Source organism: Biomphalaria glabrata, chromosome 18, assembly GCF_947242115.1.
Source record: "Biomphalaria glabrata chromosome 18, xgBioGlab47.1, whole genome shotgun sequence".
In the NCBI taxonomy this organism is placed as follows: domain Eukaryota; kingdom Metazoa; phylum Mollusca; class Gastropoda; family Planorbidae; genus Biomphalaria; species Biomphalaria glabrata.
In genome coordinates, this window is record NC_074728.1 from 7584942 (window position 1) to 7609152 (window position 24211).

Consider the following 24211-nt stretch of genomic DNA (forward strand, 5'->3'; position numbering starts at 1 on the left):
ATAATACAAATAATAATAAAAATAATTATTCATAGTAAGTTGTGACCATATAATTTTGAATGATAAGTTTCATATTTATTTCATAAATATTAAATCCAAGCTAATTGGGTGAAGGAAAATGCCGATTTTCCTAAAATTAAACCTTGGAAATATTAACATTTGAATCATTAGTCTGGGCGATCTATTCTATTGATACTCTTCCCTTCTCTTAAATCCATCCCCCCCCCCCCCAGTACATAAAAATTGCGGAATAGCCTTGAGTGGTCCTTTATGTTCTTGATACATATTTTATACAAATGCCATGGCCGTATTTTATGAATGTCAGTATGTCATGTTATTATAGCAGTACATTGTGCCACGCCCAACCTAAACTATCGCTTTCTCCCCACCCCTCAGCCCTATAAAGACACACAAAAAGACACAATTAAAACAACCTTGACTTTATGAAATGGTCAGTCCATCCCGGCTCACAACCTTATTTGTCAACCGCGGTCTCGTGATCTAATTGACGGCCAAAAACTCGTGTGTCACAGGCCGCTGTTGTTGGAGCTGCTCACTACTAGTGCCGGGGCATTGTATCGTCTGGCACTCAAAAGGGGCATGAGCTTCAGGAGTTGGTGTCTGACAGAGGCATGCAACTATGGTTCTTGTTACATTCATCTTGTGTCTCTTGACTAGTAAGTGTAATTATTTTACAAATACCTTCAATCTCTGAGATCATATCAAATAGACGATGTATAGCTTTATATTAATATAAGGCTTATATCAAGTTGCCAACTTTTTCTTTTTCAACTTTTTTTCACTTTTTCTGTCTGTATGGTAAACATTTAGTACACGTTATGTTTCCAACACACATCCTCGGATCAAGCTGAAACTGTGCAAAATTATTCACATTATCTATGCAATACATGAATCAATTAAAGGGGCTGCACAATGAAAAATCTATTTTATTTATCATTAAAAAGGTAAAATAACTTTATAAGCAGTTATATTTGAGAAAATATTTAAAAAAATCAACTTGTAAGAAAAAAAAGTCACTGGTTGCCATGAAAACGGCGGCCATCTTGAAAAAAACAACAATTAGTCAATTAATTACTGGTTATTAATTAATTTGTTTGATACCAACAAGGGAAATTAATCCGTCGGTATTCACAGATCGGGTTTAGTCCCCTTAAATAATTGTACATATTTTTTCTTCCACACACATTTTTGGATGAAGGAAACCTTAAACAGTTTTTTAGTGTAACTAAACAAAACATGACTGAATTAAATGTTAACCATTTAATCAATTAATCATTGGTAATTAATTATTTTCTTTAATATCGAAAAGGAAAATAAATGCTGCATTATTGAGATATTTCATTTCATTTTGCGGTTCTTTCCCTTAATTTGTTTTTTACATTTAACACGAAGATAAAGCTACACTTTATGCACACACACACACACAAATGCACACACACAGACACGCCCATATTTGAATGTAATTTTATCTAACCCGAGACTAGCAGGGGTGGTTAGTTTTCTATGCTCCCTCCACTCACTGCTAGAGCGACCTTATTCATCTTAATAATCACCAATTCATTGAGTTGCAAATTAGGGCGGCCTCCCAGCCTCTTAGAACGCACACCTTTTTATGTAAGCTCTAGGCTGTTCTTATGAATCAACCCACTCCCACTGCCTGTCTGGTATAAATCTCGTACACGTTATTTCTCCCACTTCCCTTTCTGGAATCAAGTTGAAACTTCGCACAATTATTCTTTGTCGAATACAACGCATGATCAATAAATTAATTAATAAATGGTAATAATTTAATTTTACTTTATATAGAAAACGGTAGATACTTATTTCAGTATTGAGATATATGGCAGTAATTGCGCGTTTTTTTTTACTTTATGTTTTGCTTGTTTTTCAGATGTGATCAATATTGTTTCGCTGTCGTGTCGCCAAGAAAACGCACACTTTTTGTTTATACTGGATTGCAGACGACAAATAGAAGAACAGTGGCGGTTCACACAGGACACGAGGCTCATTTTAAAAACAAGCGCGCATATTTGGAGCAAAAGTTTCGAATATTTGACATTCTCTGCTGAATCAGGCGTGTACGACCCGGAAGCTACGTTCGACGGGGACTTAGACATAGACCAACTGAAACACAAATGTACCGAAACGTTCCCCATAGAAGACATGCTGTATCAATCAAAGGAAAAAGATTTCTTAATGTCCTTTATTTTTGTCTCTAACTTTACCCAGAATGCAACAATATCAGACGACATCCTGCAGACGATACTAGTTGGTTTACAAGAGAACCAGATGCTCAACACTTTTTTCCTATTAGAATCGTCTGAAAGAGATTTACTTCCGGAGCACAAGTCTATACATTACTTCCGTTCCTTCCAAGACGCTAACTTTGAGGATTTTTATTCATTAATATGCAAATGCCCAAATGATAAAAATACTATCAGACATTCGTACGCTAATGTCCAGACTTCCTTCTACCATCTCATCAATGGCCTAACCATAAGTAACGTGGACGCTGGGACGCTGTGTGCGGAGAGATACAACAGTTATTTGGTCTCCTTTGAATCGTATGAAGAAATAAACTTAATCACAGAGATGGTTGAAAACTATACAATAGATAATGAAATAAACAAAACCCTTTTACACACTGGATTAAAATGGGGATACCAGGGCATTGCCTTACTTATGGATTCAAAAAACCCATTTTGGTTGGACAATAGTTTTAATTACGTTAAAGGTAAGGAATGTTTTGTCTTGAGATTTTCGGGTAAAGGGGACACTCCTAAAGGTCTGGATTATAATTTTCAACCAGTAGAATGTAATGAGGATCAAATCTCTGTCATTGTCATCTGTGAATGCCATCAGCAAATCAATAATGAAGAAATATTTTCTCACGCATCCTTACAAGAAAGCGACTTTGCATTCACTAATTTCGACAAACTTATTGATCTCTTAAAAGGCGAGTTTGTTTTTGATTTCTCCGTCAGGATTTCTGTAGAATTTCAAAGTTGCACTATTAACAACAACAGCTCAAGCGATTACTTGCCCTCAAAAATTTGCTCAGAAATTGTGCTGAACGTATTAGAAAGAGATACTTTAATGCATCCATCAATTTCAGTTTATTTTGACCATTCTCTAAAGAGAATTGGCAAATTTATTTATACAAAGCAACGTATTAGTGTTTCGAACTGTACACATTATAAGCAATGTCAAGAAAAACATCTCAAGCCGACTTCTGAATCGTATGAGGGCAAACTGTCTATCTTGTGTGCCCATGACACGGGTAATACTACTAATCAGGAATCGTGTAAAAAATATGAAATCGACTCCAGTATACTTCTCGATACTGTGGAACTCCATGGAGAGTCACACTACAGATGTATTAAGTTCATGGATAGTACTTATAACGAACATCTAAAGGATTGTAACAATTTCGTCTGTCCGAAAGGGTTCATTAAATGTCCAAACTCGTATTGCGTGTTCATGCATGACATCAACGACGGTGTGCCTGATTGCCCGTTTGGCGAGGAAGAGTTCGTGTTTAACCGTCTGGAACGTTTTGTCAGCGTGACATTTCTGCTCAGTGATGTTTGTATCAACAGGGGCAATGGTGGCACGCTCAATAACACCTTTGTTTGCCGAGTCCCATGCCCCTATGGGCATAGCTGTCTGTCAAGCAAAAGTACAAACAATAAAGGTGAAACATCAATAGAGTACTACACAATACACCTCCCACTGTACGTTGTGTCTGACTCCATTCTACCCATTGATTTTATTATTAAACTCCCTGCGTTTGGTCTTATCGCGTTGGATGGTAGTGATTGCAAAAGGACAGACTTTGATACATCTTTCAAATTCTGGCGACTCTCCGACCTTTTGTGGCTTGATCTTAGCAATAATAATTTAATTACCAGTGAAGAGATGACGTTATTTTCGAAACTGGAGAAATTATTATTTCTAAATCTGTCGTTCAATATAAATTTGAATATTGACGGCGACTTTAAATTTCCCGAGTTGCTAGAAACTATTGATCTGTCTCACACGAAAATTTCGTCCTTAGGAGATCAATGTTTTCAAAGATTAAGAAATTTAAAACATCTTAATCTCAGCTTTACACAAATAATCAGATTTAAAGATATGGGAATACCAGAGTACTTTATTCTAGAGAGCCTTTATATACAAGGATTACATATGTCCGTTATTCAAATAGATTTTTTCAAAGGTTTGACCATAGAGTCTGGTGTATGGACAAGCGATTATAAGTTGTGTTGCCCACAAATATTGAACAAGAATATATCTGCGAACAAATGTCATTCTCCTATGGATGTCATCTCATCGTGTAAACATCTAGTGGGTGATGTCATCAAAAGAGTTGTCATTTGGATAGTGGGTCTCTTTACTTTATCAGGCAATGGCATTGTACTGGCTTACACCCTTGTTTTCAACAGACAGGTCTTGAAAAAAGCATACGGTCTGTTTGTAACGGGTCTTGCAGTCTCAGATTTCCTCATGGGGATCTATTTAACCATTATTGCCAGCGTCGACATTTACTTTCAAGACGTCTACGTCCTGGAGGAGATTGAATGGAAAAAAGGATTTGTTTGTGCCTTGTCTGGGTTTTTATCCACCTTCTCCAGTGAAACGTCGACCTTTTTCATTTCTTTGATAACAGTAGAACGCTTCCTGTGTCTAGCTTATCCATTTGGCGAATATCGTTTCTCGAAGTTTTCAACTTGGATGTCATTTGCGCTTTCTTGGATGACAGCGTGTATTCTGGCATTGGTCCCAGTGATTGTGTCTGATTGGAAGATTTATTCCTCTAACGGACTGTGTCTAGCTCTCCCATTCAGCTCCACTCTCACCAAAGGCTGGCAGTTCTCTTTTATAATATTCATTGGACTGAATTTCGTTTTGTTTTTGCTGATAGCGTTCGGCCAAGTCGCTATATTTGCTAGCATTACCAGAAATAGAGTCGCCGGGAGTAATAATTTGAAACTAAAATCAAAAAGAAGATCAGAAGATCTAACTGTGGCCAAGAAATTGGCCATGGTGGCCATAACGGACTTTTTGTGTTGGTTTCCGATAGGTATCATTGGTTTGCTCTCTCTAAAAGGTTATCGAATAGATCGTGATATTTACGCTTGGGTCGCTGTCTTTGTGTTGCCTGTAAACTCAGCATTGAACCCAATTATCTACACTGTTCCAACTATATTCAACAGATATAGACATTAATATTCTCGTTGATCATATGTCATCTGTTGAATGCACTGGTTTATTTTTTTTTTTTTGTTTTTGAAAAAAAAAAAAGATTCTGGTCTCTTTTTTTTACAATACCTCTATTCAAGTCAGAACTTCGTAGAAACGTCAGAAACCTGGATCCAGGTACCTGCACAGCTGATCTCAAAAATGGCTCAAACGATTTTTCTAGAAATTTAACAATCAATGTAGGCGCTGAGAAAAGAATTAGGCCTACTGGCTCGTTAGCCACACGGGGAAAACTTTAGTTTGACAGTAATAATTTTTGCAAAGTAAAAATAAATAAATCTAAATATGGCTTTACTTTACTTAGGAAAAAACAGATTGAAATCAGCCTTAGTGTACCGAAATTATACAATGATAGGGTATATTTAAAGTTGCTTAAATTTTTTTTTGAAAGAATATCAAAGTTTACAATTTTTTTTAACTAAAGCAAAATAGATAACATCTAGATTCGAGATATAGAAGTAGATCTAGACTAGATCATTAAGAGTTCTACATCAGAAGTCTAGGTCTAGTATTAAAAATGGATGTCTATATTTTGATAATATCGATAAATCGATATGCTAGGACAAATTTGTACAATTGCTCATTTTCCCCTAGTGCTATTAGAGCATGGAATGGGTTGCCCGAGCCAACCAGAAAAAACAACAACAGTGACTTAGCAGAATTTAGGTCTTTGGTTAACATGCGTGACAAGATTGACCTAGGAACAAGTGTAGGAAGTTATCATCTTTTTTGAAGTAACATCTGAATTTTATAAGATAAGATAATCGAACTGAACGATGTCCCGTAGGCTGAATTGGTATAGACACACTTTCACAGAGTTAAAATCAAGTGTTTGAAACCTGTTATAAACCCACATTTTTTTATTTATTATATTGTAAGATACACAATGGAGGTCATACATATGCAAATTAAATGTAAATTTTTTAAAATGTTTTTCTTGTTTTACGACATAGTTAGACTGTTTATCTTTTTATTTTAATAATTCTTTGACACACGTAAATATCTGCCTGGTCGTGTGGTACGTATTACTGGCTGTCATCGCGATGTTCCCGAGTTTGAACCTGTCCGCTTCCAACCATTTCAGTAATGAGGAAGGCTTGAATGAAACCTAAAACTTATAAAACAAAACCAACCAATCACGCAGTTAATTACAGAGCCTTTCATAATATATTTTTTCTATCAATTAGTCTCACCGGAAATCCAGATCTCACTTTTTTGACTGCTCTAACTCAGAGGTTCTCTAACACTTTGAACCCGGGGAACCCAGTTTGGGAACCACTGCATTAATACATCTAACGTGTTTGTCTCAACCACTTCGCGATGAACATTTGATTGATATTTGAGACCCTAGTTATAGAACTCTTCAGTTGCTAGGTTTAACCACTTATTAAAACTTTCTTTAAATAGGAAACTAGAAAACGCTAATTTTGTAAATAAAAGAAGGTAGGTTTTAAAAGATGTAAAATTGTTAGAAATAAATTGATCTTTTCTTTTTTAAAGATAGTGATAGAAATTGTGTTTGTTTGTTCTTATATTTGTATTGCTCTAGCAATATTCAATTAATTTCTTTTTCTTTTTTTTTTTTTTTCAAATATATCTTCGTGTTAATAATTATAGCTCTTATATAGCGCTACTTTCATGCTTATTGCATGCTCAAAGCACTATGATCCAATCTCGTTTGTGGATCAGTTGGGAGGGAGGGGGAGAAAAGGGGGTATCTGGGAGAAGGTTTTCCGTGCTGCCTTTAGGCGCTCACTTAACACAAGCCCTACTTCACGGGTAGCCAAGCCAAGTTCAAGCGTACTTAGCCTCTCGATCAGGCTTCCCATCCTAACCCTAGCTATCTAGATACATACAAACATTATAGGCCTAGAGGAAGGCCCTTGTAGAGCAGGCGTTTAAGATGTAAAGCCAACGAAAACAGATCTCCCTCCTGAAACCCAAACCCTTAAGTTTTATCGCTATTCTTGTCTATGGACAATCACTTCTTTCTATGCCTCTTATTATTTTACAGGATCTTCACGGGTTCAGGGGACTGGACACTGGACCGAGATTTCGAATACGGCTCTAACGATTTTCCCAGAAATGAGAAAGCTTATGTATATTTTAAGGAAACAATTATAACCTCGTTGGCCGCAAGGTAAAAAGACTCGTCTAACCGTAAAAAAATTGTAAAAATAAATTGTCAGAAAATGAATTAAGGCTTGCGTCTTTTTGGTTTATTTTCAGTGTGAATTCCCGTTCTCGACTCAAATGTGTCTGTGTATTTAGTCAATAAATCGACTCTCACGAACCTTTTGCGCACCGTCTCATGTAGAATTCATCAGCTGGAAGTTTAATAGAAGAATTTGAATGTGCAAAGTTCTTTAGGGAAGACTTCGTGTAATAATGAAGCATTTACAAGAACAAATAGAATAAGAAATTAAAGACGATCAACAGCTTTAGACAAGAATAATGGATTTCAAATAAGATTAGTAAAAACAGATGGAAAATTAGCCTGACTGCAAGAGACCAGCATCAGCATTTTAATATATAGACTTTTATTACATCGAACTATTCTACTTTATACTTTTCTTTTGGTAACTCTAACTGTCTGATAAACGCAATTAGAGGATATTTAGGTCCGCCTTAGAGTTTGTGTGAAACACAAGCTCCTTTTGTAATTTTGTAATGTATAGAATTTCTTTACATAGACTTATTCCACTTTATGATATTTCTTGTGTTTGTTTGTAACACAATGTGTGAATTATGTTGTATTGGAACTAGTTAAGCTCAAGTTTGTCATGTCATTGTCTGAGTTAATGCGTCCTCTTTTTTTGAACCTGCGTCATACGCACATGCCTACTCAAGAAACAAACAAATCGCTTGGAAGTGACAACCTTGTGCGCAACAGTTGTTCTAATTAGTTAGACTGAATCAGACTCCTAACAATGAGACATTTTTGGTGGTAAATATTTTTTTAAAACTATAAAGCATTCATTCGTGTACATGCTTCGCTATCTGTTTATCTCATTGGATACACCTGCAAAGTATCATTACTTGGTGGACTTTACCTCTCATTACAGAGCACGTCAGTTTGAACACATTCTTGTATACATCAATTGGTAAGTCAGTATTTTAGAATATATTTGTCTACACAAGTAAAAAGAGCTCTCTGTAATTAGTAAAAACATGTTCATTAAATGCAAAAACTGTTAGACAAATTTCCATACGGACAATTAAGATTATTATCATTATTATTAGTAGTAGTATTAGTATTATTAAACGATGTTACAGGAAATTATTTCTTTCACATAGTTTTCTTGAAGGTGCGGTTGCTGGGTGTAAAGCGCTTGGTTTCCAAATCAGGTGTACCGAATTCGAATTCTGGTGAAGAATGGGATTTTTACTTTCGAGATCCATGATTCCACCCAGCAATAAATGAAACTTGACATTAGTTGGGAAAAGTGATAGATAGATGACCTTCACATCTTCTGCCCCATAGATCAAGAGTTCTAAAAGGGGAACTTTACTTTTTTTTTTTACTTAACATAATTTTGACGGAGTAAAAATAAAATAGATAGAAGTAAAACAACAAACATTTTGAATTCGAATTCTACAAATAATAAAATTGCACATGTTTTTATATAAGTATCGAGTATAGATATAGAATAAAATATATTAGCTAAAAAATACTTTTTTTTTCTTATTTCGATCACATTCAACTTCACCTATTCTTTAGTCTGTTCGACCGTTGGGACACCACACAAGATTTGTCGATCGTCTTTCTCCATTCCTCTCTGTCTTTTGCCTTGGATCGAACCTCTTTCAATGGAAGGCCCGTCCATTCTTTTATTCTGTCTTCCCATCGCTTTCTCTGTCTGCCTCTTCTTCATTTTCCAGCTTCTGTTCCCTGCACGCCTGGAGTTTAACAAATAACATAAACATTTTATATAGACATGAATGAAACTGCAGTTAGTGTGATGGATTTAGATTATTCTATAGATGGACATACAACGTTTTAGATACTTTAAAAATCTTTTAAAGAATGAGTTTAAGGAAAATTAAGATTGAATGCTCATCATATGCAACACAAATTGTGGCCGGATGTGTGGAAATATAAGGCCTGGTTTTGTTATCCAGTCCCAGTCTGATTTTACTAATGTAAACACTAAACGATTCCGAAATTCCAGATCTACAAATTCTTTCCAATCATTCAATTCTATAAAGACTTCCGGTAAAGCTGATGAAACAATATGAAGGACAAGTCAACATTTTTGAGGGTTAGGTCTAGATATCCGTCCAGATTTTTTAGCGTGTTTTCAATCGTGTCGTGTGAAGTTTAACAATGAAAATAATTTCTTTAAAAATTAGCTTTTTTTTTATTACGTGTTAAAATTACGTCTAAATGTGTTTACAAACTGTGTTTTCTGGACCTAACTTCAATTTATGTTTGCAAATAACCACTTGTAAACCCTTTTTGTTTTCCACAAAAGAAATTAGAAATTTCAGAAAAAGACAGATGGGCGGCATTGTAAGCTCTATGAACGACCTTGACACTCTGCCAAAGAGGCTCCAGTACCTGTCCGAGGAGGACCCCAACAAGGAGCTCTACGTTTTCTACAACCGCAGTGTTCGCGATTCCTACACCTCCAGAGAACTGTTCATCTTGGCTGGGAGGTTCGCCCACAGACTACGTCAGCAAGGGTTTCAAAAAGGGGACGTCATCGCCAACACGCTGCCAAACTCCCCGGAGCGCCTCATTACAGACGTCGGCATCATCATGGCCGGATGTGTAGCTATGAATGGACAGGTCATTGTTTTGTGATGTGTTTTTTCTTATTTTTTGGATCTGAACTGTAGTGCGACTGGGTATCGTTAACTCTCGTAATCATTTCATTATACCGTGGATAATATTACAGCGTATGGTAAATTTTTTGAAATGATTATGCTAATACTTTAACAGCATATAGTTTTCTTTTCGAGACTATCTATAAGTGGCAAAATGAGCTTAAAGGTAAACTTACAATTATTAATACTAGTGTATTATTTTATTTTTAACTCTTTCTCTCCTAACTGACGATACCAGCGTTGATTCCACCAGAATGTGGTAAATAATTACACAGAGAAAGGGTTAATATTATGAAACGCTGTGTTGTATAGTGATGACCCTGAGACTTCCATGTATCTGACTCCTAGGGGAGCTAATCAAGTAGACTCATCTACGTTCTGGTTGCAAAATTAATTTAGAAGGTCACAGAGTTATTAACCCTTGGACTCAACTCCATGTTACTAACCCACATAAATTGCTCTCAGTTTTAAAAAAATCAAGAGGATGTTAGTAGCTAGGGAGGAAGATAGGAGGGAGTACTAGTATCATGCCCCAGGAGCCAATTACAAAGAGGCGCTAAATGATCTTCAAAACAAAGAAGATTTGTGTTATATGAATGCCATAACTTTTGTTATTTGTTATTATTTGTTGTTTTGCAAAGACTCTTCCACATCACCTTCCAACCATCACATTTCAAACCGTCTCGTTTCTAACATCCCCTTTGTACGAACACAATTTTATAAAGTCACTTTTCTATCATCACCTTTCTACCATCATCTTTCTATTATTCACCTTCCCTTAGACTGAAGGACCGTGACCTTGCCGAAATTACCTTCCTAGCCTCGTCTGTCTACCATCATCTTTCTAACATAACCTTTTGAAACATTGCCTTTTTACCATTGCTTTTCATCCATCATTTTCAACCGCCCTACTTTTAACATTGGTATGTACTAGAGTAGAGAGTAGGTTAGTTTTGTTACACACATATATTGGTGTATTGTTTTAGCGACGGTAAAAGTAGTGACGTAGTAAGACAGACTAATGACGTAGTAGACGTAGGCGAACAAGAGACCAACATGACGTTAATATAGACGTAGGCTGTTTTGAATAGTAGTTAGAAATAGCTACGTTTTAGGGGGACTGGACGGATTTCCCAGTGAGAAATAAAGTGCCATTGTATACAGGTGAATTTAGTTATTAAGTATATTTCTAATTTTGTAATGTTCTGTGGCTAATGAGAAGTAATAATTAGTGAGAATTGAAGTCAGATTAGATTAGCCCACAACATTATCTTCTTTCCCAGTTCACCTTTTAAAGTCACTTTTCTGTAAACACCTATTAAAATTAAACTCTCTTTCATCACCTTTCTCAACCACTCAAACTGCACCTTTCTATCATTACCTTTCTACCGTCTCCTTTCTAAGATTCACTGTCTATGATCGACTTTCTACCATCACCTTTCAATCATTACCTTTCTAGCGTTACCTTTGTAACACCTGTTTTTAACAATGACATTGCCCACATCACCTTTCTACCTTCACCTTTGTAAATGCTCATTTCCTCACATCACCCATCAACCATCACCGATTAGATTATGAATGATGCAATACACACAAGATACTAACGAGATGCCACAAATGTTTACATTGAATTATATATTTCGTAAAATAAACATATTCTATAAATCTTTTGAAGGCGACTTTTTTTTTCCAAAATTTCCGTAGGCTGTATTAGCAGACGGTTCAGACTTTTTCCAGTCTGCCAAGGTCAGCAGATGTGGCGCGGTCATCATGGCCGATGAGGGATCTGGGTGGCAACTCCTTCATAAGTTTCTGAAGAATGAGAAGAACGATGAAATGTTGTCTCCCCTGTCTGTCAAAGAAGCTCCAGAATTGAAGTGGGCCATAATTATTTCCAGGTTGCTGAAAAAAAAAATAATTTAGTTATATTTTTCTCAACTTTGTCTATGAAAAGTACAGAAAATAATTTTAGCAATTTATAGCAAAAAAAAAAAAAAAAAAACAAGTAAAAAAAGTACAAATTATAAAGCCAGGCAAGTGGTCGCTTCTTCTTCAGCTCCGAGGAAATTCCAGCTACCGTCGCCTCAGCGTGGAAACGTCCGCCAAGGGAGTCGGATAGGCTAAGTAGGAAAGCGCACATAGCTCTCAGTTGGCTACCACAGACACAATCGAGAGATTGTACATTTGCATGTGTAAATTAAATTAAGGTAGCAATTATACATAAAACACTGAACCATATTCTTCAAATACAAAAACAAAATTTAATAAAATACTCTGAAAGACACAAAGATAAAGGCACATTCCTCGTTCCATATGCTAGGAGAAATTTGTACAAATACTCCTTCTTCCCTAGTGCTATTAGAGCATGAAATGGGTTGCCTGAGCTAGCCAGGAAAACCAGTGACTTGGCAGAATTTAAGTCATTGGTTAATATGCATGACTGAATGCATGACGCGTAGGACGTAATCATCTTCTTTTTGAAGTAACGTCTGTATTATATAAGATAAGATAAGATGGTAGGGATGTAAGAAAGGCTCGCTAGTCAGTCCAACCCCCACCAATTCGTTCCCTAACGGTGGCCATAGGGCTGTGATGGACCTTCGCACGGGGAACTCGTGCTGGCTCAAGGGGGTCGTGTCCAGCGACACACCGGGTGTGAATACATGATCATTTCGGTTATGATGGGACTTCGGACAGAGGGATTGGTGATTTCTCATCCTGGCCATGGATAAAAGCCTTTCTTTGGTCAAGAGGTCCATAATAGGGAATGGGACGTTCTCGCACCTTATGGACACCTGATTCTTCTTCAACTATCTTTTTGCTGCTGAGCTGTTGGCTCTTCTGCAGAGTGTGCTGTTTTCTTCAGTTGTTCAGCACTGCCGTACAGGGTGTTGGTTATGTTGGACTGTGGTGGTCGCAAACGGTGGCTCGCGAGCCGGATGTGACTCATTGACTCCTTGGCTGCGGCTCTTGGACAAAACGATTGGTGCGGGCACGGAATCTTATTAACTCGACTTGCAAGAGACGAGTGATGACGTGTATGACATCCAAGCCTGTAGAAAGAAAAAGTGGCCCATTTTAGAAAACAACAAAATCACAGATAGTCGCTCACAAACATCCATCTTCGCTTTTGTTTTTTTCGGTGGGTATCATTTCGACAAAGCAGCAAAGGTAAATAGTTACATAATATTTTTTTCACTATTAATAGGTCGGTCGGACGATCGTGGCGACGATGGCCTGGGGGAGATGCATTTGATTCTTGCGTGAGGTATTATCAACTCTCTACTAAAGCAAAGAATAAGGGAAAAAAATTACAAAGAAAACTTGTGTTATCACACAAACTCAGAGGCGGCCCCCGACTGACCAAATTAAGTAATATTCAAGCCAAGTTCTTATTTCCTTTAAAAAAAAAAGTAATATGTAATCTTAACTACATCAGACACGTCTTAGATCTACACACAAGATATTAACGAGATGCCACAAATGTTTACATTGAATTATAAATCTTTTGAAGGCGACTTGAGATGAGATTTTATTAAATGTGTATGTACAATTATTCTTTGCTAAGAACATGAATCAATAAAAAAAATTAATTAATTAGTAAAGATAAATAATTAATTGTGTTTTATATAGAAAAAAGGAAGATAAATCTTACAGTATTGAGCCATATGGCAGTAAGTATGCGGTTCTTTCCCTTGGCTTGTTTTTTCTTCTGTGTTTTAAGTAAAAAAATTTTTCTATGACAAAATTCTTTTGCCAGACGGAATCAAAATTTGCTCCAAGACCTGAAGACAAAATCTCAGGAAATGTTTGTCTGCCCCTTGGACACTGAGGACGTCGTGGTGGTGTTGACCACCTCGGGGTCCACCGGCTACAGCAAACTCGTTCCTCGGACACATCGAGAGATCATCGTCGTGAGCGTGTGCCGATCAGCAATGATCTCACCAGACGTGGAGTGGGCAGAGTCCAGAGAGAAGCAGTTTCTCTTCTACAGTGACAGGATGATGGGTAGGTCAGTTCTTAGATATCCAACATTCTTTCAAAAATAAAGCATCAAAATATCTCATTTGATTGTTTTATTTTTTTTAAATTATTACTATTAGCGTATTCGTTCTTCGTGGATAGAAATTTTAGGTTGAGAGTTGGTCGGAAATCTAAATAAAAACAAGCAAAATAAAAAAAAATGAGTTTAAAAAAAAAATGGAAAGAACCGCACAATCACTGCCATATCTCTCAATGTTGCCATAATTATCTCCCCTTTTTGTATGTAAGACAGAATCAAATTAATTGCTACTCATTGATTAACTAATTGGTTAAATTTATTATTTTTTTTGATTGATTCACGTGTTGTTATCGACATAGAATGAGTGTGCAAGGTTTCAACTTTATCTGAGAATTGAGAATGGGGGAAAGAAAAACTTTTAAACAGAAAGACGGAGTGAGATATTATAAGCTTTGTAAAAACTAAATAAATGTTCTCAAGCAAAGATTTAGCACATTGCAATCAGTCTCGATACCTACGCTTACATAGCGTCGCGCTAACAGTGCCAATGGCGTGGGTACGATGCCCATACTGGTCAACATTTTTAGTTTACTATAATTTGAATATAAAGTAGAAATTGTTTTCGTTTTTTCTTTGTTAAAATGTATATTACTTGTTTCTATTTTGATTTGGTGTTTAGCGTTCCCCAAAACGAAAAAAAAACGTTATTTGTTGTGTGTGGTCTGTTCGAGATTTAATTCATCTGTGACAATCGGATTTCCTAATATATGTAGCGTGCTAAATTTAGGATTCTTTTCGCTTCGGAAAATAACCATTTTGTTTAAAAAAACTGAGTTTCAAACCGTTTTTATTATTATACCAATATTCTTTTTTTTTTAACTCTCTCTCTCTCTCTCTCTCTCTCTCACTCACTCACTCACTCACTCTCTCTCTCTCACTCACTCACTCACTCACTCACTCACTCACTCACTCACTCACTCTCTCTCTCTCTCTCTCTCTCTCTCTCTCTCTATATATATATATATATATATATATATATATATATATATATATATATATATATATATATATATATATACACAACTATGCTTAACGGTCACTATGTTTATGTATGCTCATACTTTAAGTTTATATATATACGTATATATATGTATACACATTTCACACGTTCGTGACCTCAACACCAAAGAGAGCTATTTGACAGAAGGTACAAGGTAAAGACTAGCATTTAACATACACAGCAATCAACAACGAAAATGCTTTTGAAGACTTCACTTACCAAAGCAAGCACGTTTCTTTGCAGGCTGGACTGCCGACCATTCCTTCTACACCCTTTGCCAGGCAGAAACCAGGGTGATGCTAGATCTGTTCTCGAAACCTCCAGGTAGAGACATCTACGTAGAGATGTGGGAAGCTTTGGAAGCTGAACGCTGCAAGATGTGTACACTGCTGCTACCGGAGTTGGAGCACTTAATGGAAAGTCTGAGAATGCCCAGTGGTCCCAAGAACAAGCTGAAGCTGATCATCACAGGAGCTCAGCCTTACAGAAAGGTAAGCAGAGTCTTAGGATGGATCATCTTGAAGTTCAGTGTTTCCCAAACTGTGTTCCACGAGGTCTGAAAAGGTGCTCTACGAATGACTGGAATATTCAACTAGAAGGCCACCACGTGAGTTAATCTTTCTAAAAAAAAAATGTTCCGCTAAATACTCAGAATGTGTGAAGTGTTCCGTTACGGAAAAAGTTTGGGAAACACTACCGTGGTTGAAATATCCTTTTGTATCTTTAAAAATTTACATTTTATTTTTAATTTCTAAGTGTTGTGATTATGTTTTGTATATAATTTTGTAAACGGCACTTCATAAAACCTGGGTTGTAAGACTTAAAGAATTCTATGTTTATTTATTATTTTTACTATTATTTCATTGGTTGAGACAGAGTGACAGCGCTTGGAGTTTTGTTATTGTTGTCAGAGGCCTGAGTTATGGAGCCTAGTCGTACGATATGAGTAATATAGAAGTCAGTTTTTCATAATTATTTGTATATTCATTTGGTTAACATTTGATGCATTGTCTTCAGCTACAGATACCCTGATTACTTTTATTAAAATTATGTTTTTGTTGTTAATTCATCCCTGGCGTCTCTTGAGTTATTGAAAGAAGTACTAGTACGTTCTGTGTTAAGTATAATCACAGTAAGGAGTTCACAACAATCACAACACTGAGATGTCCCTGACTTTTTCGTATATTCTGCAATTTCAGGAGATTTCCAGGAGCTCCTGGTAAATCGACAGGAGGCCGCGGGAAATCTGTTATAAGTTATAAAATGGTTTAATTTAATAATGTATACACCTAGAATTAGCGCGGGTCCTATGATAGTGCGGGGCCCTTTGCGGTCGCATAGGATGCAGTGGCCTAAAGCCGGCCCTGCAAAATAGCGGCGTATGCTACGCCGCGGGTCAACTAGTACATTATAGATTACAAAGAAGCATTATATCAGAATTTTTCTACTAGACTATGTTTCAATAAGCCTACATCTGAATCAAATGAAGTGAATTTTAATGATGGCCTTTCAGAGTCAACTGAAGAAGTTTTTCAATTTCTCTGACAATGTTTACGTTGTCTATGGAAGTACGGAAGTGTGTTATATGTCAGGAAAATACGCCAAAGGTAAAGTAGTACTTCAAATACATCTTAGGTTAATTTACGGATGGTCTACTAGTTAATTATTACATTACTTTGTAGAACACCCATTCAGGCTTCGCGAAACACTTGTGTTCCACGGAACACAGTTTGGGAAACACTGTGCTACTAGAGAGAGAGAGAGTGAAAAGTTGAATTTGCAAAATAAAAACAAACAAAACAAAAAACGAAGCTAATCTAAGGGTAAGTACACAAAAACAGATTTATATATTTATAATTCAATTAGTTTTAAAATAGTAAGAAGGTAGTTAAACATTGAAGAATCTCTCTCTATATGTATATATATGTATATATATATATATATATATATATATATATATATATATATATATATATATATATATATATATAGAGAGAGAGAGAGAGAGAGAGAGCGAGAGAGAGAGATAGAGAGAGAAAGATTCTTCAATGTTTATGTCTCTTTGTTTCTATTTTTAAAACTAATTGAATTAATTACTTCTCCTTGATTAACTCATTGGTTCATTTTTCAAGGCAGACGTTCTATGTATTTGTAATGACCCTGTGTAAATAGACATTTTAATTTCTGAGTCTACCCATTTCCAATGTATAACTTGACTTAAGTTGGGAATATGTAAAGATTATCGGTCATTGTTCTGGCCACATGACACGCTCGTTAACTGTGGGCCACAGAAATCATCTACCATAGATCATCAATTCAGGCAGTTTAGACCACACACACCTGTTGCTCTTTCATTCAAACTGTTACCACAACTTACAAAATATCTCAATAAATCAAAATTGGAATTCAATTCATAACTATATTGGTTGTATTTTTAATTAAAAGAGGAGAGTTACACGTCCAATAACTGTGGCCATGCTGTGAACGGAATGATTCTCAAAGTCTGTCGTGACAATGGAGAGCAGTGTCAGGCTAATGAGACCGGAACAATATTCGCTAAAGGTAAATATTTTTTAATAACCATAACCATAACTTAGTAACTAAAAACGTTGCAATAAGCATCTTATTAAGGGTGAGTTTTGAGGTGCATACTGCAACATATGGTTTCAAATGTGATAATTCCAAGGGGTAATTATAAAGACGTTTTTTTTAGCTACAGATTTTATTCAAAATAATGGAAGATGTACGAAAAGAAATATAAAGGTGCAGATCAAAGAAAGTAATTGGAGATGAATTGGTCACCCCCCTAAGAAAATATGCCAACAACAGAGCCAGACAGGCCTTAGATTGGGAAGCAACTTGCAGTGCATGGCCCTGAAAGAGACAGCTGAAGAGATATCACAAAGCTCGCTGGACACACATTTGAGACCAAGAAGGCGCAGACGACGAAAAGAATACTTTAATGGACCCCCGCTGGACAACGGCCTTGTCTACATTAGTTGTGGCAAACTATACAATTCGCAAAAGGGTTTGCTTGGCTATGTGAAATACTGTAATGATCCTTAATCTTCGGAATCAAAGACAATGCCTTATTGCTATCCTCTTATTCTCCTGTCCTATTCCTAGTTTTAAAAATGTCATACCATATTGTTTTTTTTTTTAATTTATTTGCTGACAGGCCAATACGTATTTCGAGGTTACTTCAATCTACTAGAAAAACCCACTCAGGACTCTGCCGTTTTCACCCCAGGCGGCTGGTTTAACACCGAAGATTACGGATTCTTCAACGATGAAGGCGACCTGCACGTTTTTGGCCGGCTCAAAGACGTCATCATGTATGGGCCGACCGTCTTCTACCCTGGGTGGATGGAGAAGAGACTGGCCGAGCACCCCGATATAGTGGACGCCTTCATAGTTCCAGTTAGTACCATGTTTTAATCTGTTTTTTCATTAAGTCAATTTTAATTTGATGTTTCGATAAATATGGCATTCGAAATGTAGGCAAGTGAAAAGTAAATTAGAATGTACAAAGTATAACCAATAGAAAAACAAGGACCTGGCCCGAGACCCTTCGTTATACAAGGCCTCAACACTGACCTGCAACGTCACAACCTGTGGGCAGTTTAGACCAATAGCTACAGACCTGTGACGTGGCAAAGAGCTATTGGTCTAAACAGGGCCGGCCCTAGCTTTTGCGGGTCCCTATACGAAACGGATCGCGCGGGGCCTAGTCTGGGTAAGGATAAGCATAATGTCAAATTTTTTTTTAAATTAGAAAATAGGCCTACTTTCGTCTTTGCAATAAATTTGTATCAAATGAAAGCTCGCAATGCCAATTTTTATTTATTGGCACCCCAAAATGTCAATTTCGTCTATTCTTCAGGAGATTTGAATACATTCAAAAAAAGTTCAGGACTTTATCGTATATTTTGCCTTTTCATGAGATTTCCTGGAGGCCCTGGAAAATCAGGAGGTCGCGAAAACCCTGTTAATTTATTTACGTTATAATGGTTTAATTTAATACTTAGAATTAGCGCGGGGCGTATGAAAGAGCGGGGCCCACTGCGACCGCATAGGCTGCAGTGGCCTAAGGCTGGCCCTGGGTGTAAACTGCCCAAAGGTTGTGACGTTGCAGGTCAGTGTTGAGGCCTTCTATAACGAATGGTCTCGGGCCAGGTCCTAGTCAGTGTTCAGGCCTGGTATAACCAGTGGTCTCGCTCGAACACACCCATTTCTATCTGAGACCACTACGGACAGGAAGAACATTGGAATATTATATTTCTTTCCAAAGGTCTTTAATGACAGAAAGATAAGGTGGTCTTGCACAGAGTTTCCCAGTAGTTCGTGGAACACCTATTCAGGTCTCGCGGAACACTAAGGCTCCACTGAACACATTTTGGGAAACACTGGTCTAGCATATTTTTTTCCAAAGGTCTATAGACAGAAAGATAACATTGTTGAGCGTATTTCTTTTTATTTTAAATTTTGTGGATGAAAGCTTAAGTTATTTAGCTTTCTCTTTTAATGTTTGCTCCAAAAATAAGACTAGGGTTGAGCTCACTGATAAATGTAAACTTGAATGGCATTTGCTATCCACCCAGAAAGAAGTAAAATTACCTATAAATTATAATTCACATTTTGAGCTGCTAACATGATGCTAGGCTAATGTATAAAACATACACTACATTAAACCAGTTCCAATAGATCTGATTAAAAATAGTTTTTTAAGCGAAAAAAAAATGACCCAATAAAATTTTGCATTGCCTGTAAAATTCCTTTCCAAAGGCTGACTGGTTGTGCGGTTTGCACTTTGGACTTATCGATAAATATGTAAATAAATAATTGATTTACTAGTAAAACTAATAAAAAGTTGGAGGATGTTTTGAACCATGATCTTCAAATACAAAAACAAAAATTAATAAAATACTCAGAAAGACACAAAGATAAAAAAACATTCCTCGTCCCATATGCTAGGACAAATTTGTACAAATACTCCTTCTTCCCTAGTGCTATTAGAGCATGGAATGGGTTGCCTGGGCTAGCCAGGAAAACCAGTGACCTAGCAGAATTTAGGTCATTGGTTAATATGCATGACTCAATGCATGACGAGTAGGACGTAATCATCTTTTTTTGAAGTAACGTCTGTATTATATAAGATAAGTTAAGAGTCTATGTTGAAATAACGCTATATGTATATGTTGTTGAGCTTTGAATATATAATTGTAAAGCAAGTCACTTTATCAAAGCTTCTTTAATAAATTTTTACTAGGGTAACAGTTCTCAGCTTATATCAAAACATATGTATTGTATTTTTACCCAGGTAACCGATCCCGTCCTATATCAAAACATATGTATTGTATTTTGTCCAGGTAACCGATCCCGTCTTATATCAAAACATATGTATTGTATTTTGTCCAGGTAACCGATCCCGTCCTATATCAAAACATATATATTGTATTTTTACCCAGGTAACCGATCCCGTCTTATATCAAAACATATATATTGTATTTTTACCCAGGTAACCGATCCCGTCTTATATCAAAACATATGTATTGTATTTTGTCCAGGTAACCGATCCCGTCCTATATCAAAACATATATATTGTATTTTGTCCAGGTAACCGATCCCGTCTTATATCAAAACATATGCGCTCATGTCCGAGTGAAGAAAGACAGCCATTTAAGCCAAGATGAGCTGAGAGACTACTGCGATGCCATCTTCTTATCAGAGGCGTCTCCAGGGTTGATAACAAAGCCGAAATATTTCATTGTAAGTTTGGCTACGGGTGTCCTGATTGTTTGTGATTGTAATAATTCATTGACACAATGATTGTCACCAGTTTTATTACATAAAAATGTCTGTATTATAGCATAGATGTGACACTACTATAGCGGGCAACTCTATCTTCGAATCTTTAAAAGGGTTTACGACATTAATTGGACAAATGAAAGGCGGTCGGTTGTTGTGCTGCCACATGACACCCTCGCTTTGTCAAGGTGAAATTTGCCGACGTTACAATCAGTAAATAAATCCCTATATTTACTAGCAACTTCTTATACATTGTGAAGGCGCGGTGGCTCAACGGTAGTGCGCCTGGCTTCCAAACAAGAGTTCCGGATTCGAATCCTGGTGAAGACTGGGATTTTTAAATTCCTTGATCCTTGGGTGCCCCTGAATCCACCCATCTCTAATGAGTACCTGACTTTAGTTGAGGAAAACTAAAGGACGTTGGTCGTTGTGCTGGCCACATGATACTCTCGTTAACCGTCTGCAACAGAAACAGATGACCTTTACACCAACTGCCCTATAGACCGCATGGTCTGAAAGGGGAACCTTACTTTACTTTCTTATACATTGTGAATACTTTCGATGATTTCTGTGTAATTGCACAGAGTGAAATGTTGGACTAATGACTCCGCCTCGGGTCTAGTTCATTGTGTGTCACTAACGACTTTCAGATGTCTTTGTTCCACAGATCACGAAGGAGGACTTCCCAACGACACTCACCGGTAAAACTGACAAGCAGTTCTTGAAAAGAAAAGCCGAAGAATTGTTTGGATGTGGTGCAAAATTGTAAAAAAAAAAAAAGTCAAGGTCAACAGTTCCAATAACTATTTGTATAGTTTTACACGTTTTGCATATTTATTCATTTTTAACATCGAAAAAATTTTTTTTTTATAAACTGACAACTTCCAACAAAAATGTCATTTTCGTCCCATCATAAAAGAGCATTAAATTTACCAATATATTTTGGTCTTTTCTTTTTATTATAAAAGGATATATCAGTAAAAATAACTTGCATTGTAATTAGTTGATAGATGTTTTTTTTATATTTAACTCTCACGCTTGACAAGAAAAAAAAAATATAAATGTTATTCCAAAAGGCAGAGTAACAAGTTCGCACCCCCCCCCCCCCCCGAAAAAGAAAAGAACCTCTACGTTCTAGAACCTAGATGACCAGCGAACGTTTAAGAATGGTCCATTACCTGTTGTTTCGTAAATACATTCAAGCGACTTGCTGGAAAAATAATTGAAAGACAGGGTCAAACAATTGTGATTCTTCCTTTTTACAAAACTCATGTCAACTCACTCTGTCTAGTACAAATCTTGTACACGTTATTTCTACCATTTCCCATTGTTGGATCAAATTAAAACTTCCCAAAACTATTCATTGTTCATAACAAATAATTAATCATTTTTTATCAACCAATCAATTAATTAATTAGTGATAATTAATTAATTTTGTTTGATATAAAGGGAAATAAACATTACAATATTGAGATATATGGATGTAAATATGCGGGTCTTTCCATCATATATAACCTCATATATATTTTTTTAAATATTTTGTTTGTTAAATACTCTGAATAAAAAACAAGCCAGGTTGTGTAGGTGTTGATCAGTTTACATAGAAAGACAAGCACTATTATCTAGCCCTTGCTTCTGCATTATTTATTATTGTTTAGTTGCATTTATCATGGTGATTTTACATTTCATTTTAAGTTTTCCATTCTTGAATGTCTTATCTTATATAATACAGACGTTACCTCAAAAAAGAAAATGATTACGTCCTACGCGTCATGCATTTAGTCATGCATATTAACCAATGACTTAAATTCAGCCAAGTCACTGGTTTTCCTGGCTAGCTCAGGAAACCCATTCCATGCTCTAATAGCACTAGGGAAGAAGGAGTATTTGTACAAATTTGTCCTAGCATATGGGACGAGGAATGTGCCTTTATCTTTGTGTCTTTCAGAGTATTTTATTAAATTTTGTTTTTGTATTTGAAGATTATGGTTCAGTGTTTTATCTATGATTGCTACTTTACTTTTGAGCCTTCTGTCCTGAAGGCTTTCTAAATTTAGTGATTTTACTAAAGGTGTTACTCTAGTCAAATGTGAATATTCGTTTGTTATGAATCGCACTGCTCTATTTTGTGTCTGTTCCAGTTTTTTAATGTTTTCTTGAGTTGAGGGGTCCCAAACAGAGGATGCATATTCTATTATTGGCCTAACCAAGGTTAAATAACATTTTAGTTTTATGTTCTTATTTGATTTATAGAAATTTCTTAGAATGTGGATAGACTTCCAAAGAAATAAAAGTTCAACCAAAATCGTATTGTCTCCCTTCAGTCTATAATAGCCTGTCTAACAGTTTGCGCGAGTGCTGTAACATTTAAGAAACAAAATATTAATATTATTTGTTGTTGTAAAATATACTTTTATTAGTTTTGGGTAGTACTAGATAATTTATTCCATTTCATGCTTTTTTTTGTGTGGTATATTGTTATAATTTTCTAAATATAATATTGAAACATATACTATTTGACATTCAAATGCTTAATTGTGTGTTTCTCAATGTTATTACTTCTCTGATTTACCTTTAAAGATTGCACAAAATAAATAAAATATTAAAATATAATTTTTCTCACGGGGCCACATCCAGCTAACATTCACTACCAGTGCATATCTCATAGAATCTTAACTATATGGAATTTTTCAAAAATTGTTTTTTGCAATGTAATAATTTGACAAATAGAAATCGATATTTAATAGAGAAAACGATATATATATATAGCAGTAATAACGTTTTTGCCGTCAATCTTAACTTTACAGAAATTTTCCAAAACACCCCGACATCACTCTGATTATTAATCGTGCACATTGTATGATTAATGATTACGTTATACAGTGGTAATTCGTATCTGTTGAATTCGTTTACGCACGCCCAACTAACCGTTAGATTAAGTCTAACTATTTGAAGCGTAGGCAGACATCTAAATATTTGGAGTGTAGGCAGACATCTAAACATTTGAAGCGTAGCCAGACATCTAACTATTTGAAACGTAGGCAGACCTCTAAATATTTGGAGCGTAGGCAGACATCTAAAATATTTGAAGCGTATGCAGACATCTAAATATTTTGAGGGTAGGTAGACATCTAAATATTTGGAGCGTAGGCAGACATCTAAATATTTGGAACGTAGGCAGACATCTAAATATTTAAAACGTAGGCAAACATTTGAATATTTGAGAC

At 36.1% G+C, this 24211-nt stretch overlaps 2 protein-coding genes across 3 annotated transcripts; both read left to right on the forward strand.

Annotated features, from left to right (window-relative positions):
• The first annotated feature begins 525 nt into the window (after positions 1 to 525).
• LOC129923881 (uncharacterized) lies at positions 526 to 7444 on the forward strand. Of its 2 annotated transcripts, XM_056016681.1 has the most exons (3): positions 526 to 677; positions 1913 to 2755; positions 7298 to 7444. In XM_056016681.1, the coding sequence occupies exons 1-3, from the start codon at positions 641 to 643 to the stop codon at positions 7405 to 7407; spliced, it is 990 nt and encodes a 329-aa protein (XP_055872656.1). In that variant the 5' UTR covers positions 526 to 640; the 3' UTR covers positions 7408 to 7444. The 2 variants fall into 2 exon arrangements, with proteins under 2 accessions (XP_055872656.1, XP_055872655.1); XM_056016680.1 differs by lacking the exon at positions 7298 to 7444 and having other exon boundaries at positions 1913 to 6139.
• An 811-nt stretch (positions 7445 to 8255) lies between these two features.
• On the forward strand, positions 8256 to 23470 carry LOC106068243 (putative acyl-CoA synthetase YngI). Its single transcript, XM_056017492.1, has 10 exons — positions 8256 to 8387; positions 9759 to 10075; positions 11818 to 12011; positions 13874 to 14121; positions 15420 to 15667; positions 16690 to 16783; positions 17622 to 17738; positions 18355 to 18596; positions 20793 to 20945; positions 21652 to 23470. The coding sequence occupies exons 2-10, from the start codon at positions 9785 to 9787 to the stop codon at positions 21751 to 21753; spliced, it is 1689 nt and encodes a 562-aa protein (XP_055873467.1). The 5' UTR covers positions 8256 to 8387; positions 9759 to 9784; the 3' UTR covers positions 21754 to 23470.
• The last annotated feature ends 741 nt before the right edge of the window (positions 23471 to 24211 follow it).

Bases quoted from the DNA above. Each gene is read 5' to 3' on its own strand.
- LOC129923881 (XM_056016680.1), top strand. From the start codon at position 641: ATGGTTCTTGTTACATTCATCTTGTGTCTCTTGACTA. The intron at 678-1,912 runs GTAAGTGTAATT...CTTGTTTTTCAG, and splicing joins CATCTTGTGTCTCTTGACTA to ATGTGATCAATATTGTTTCG.
- LOC106068243 (XM_056017492.1), top strand. From the start codon at position 9,785: ATGGGCGGCATTGTAAGCTCTATGAACGACCTTGACACTCTGCCAAAG. The intron at 10,076-11,817 runs GTCATTGTTTTG...AAATTTCCGTAG, and splicing joins GTGTAGCTATGAATGGACAG to GCTGTATTAGCAGACGGTTC. The intron at 14,122-15,419 runs GTAGGTCAGTTC...GTTTCTTTGCAG, and splicing joins CTACAGTGACAGGATGATGG to GCTGGACTGCCGACCATTCC.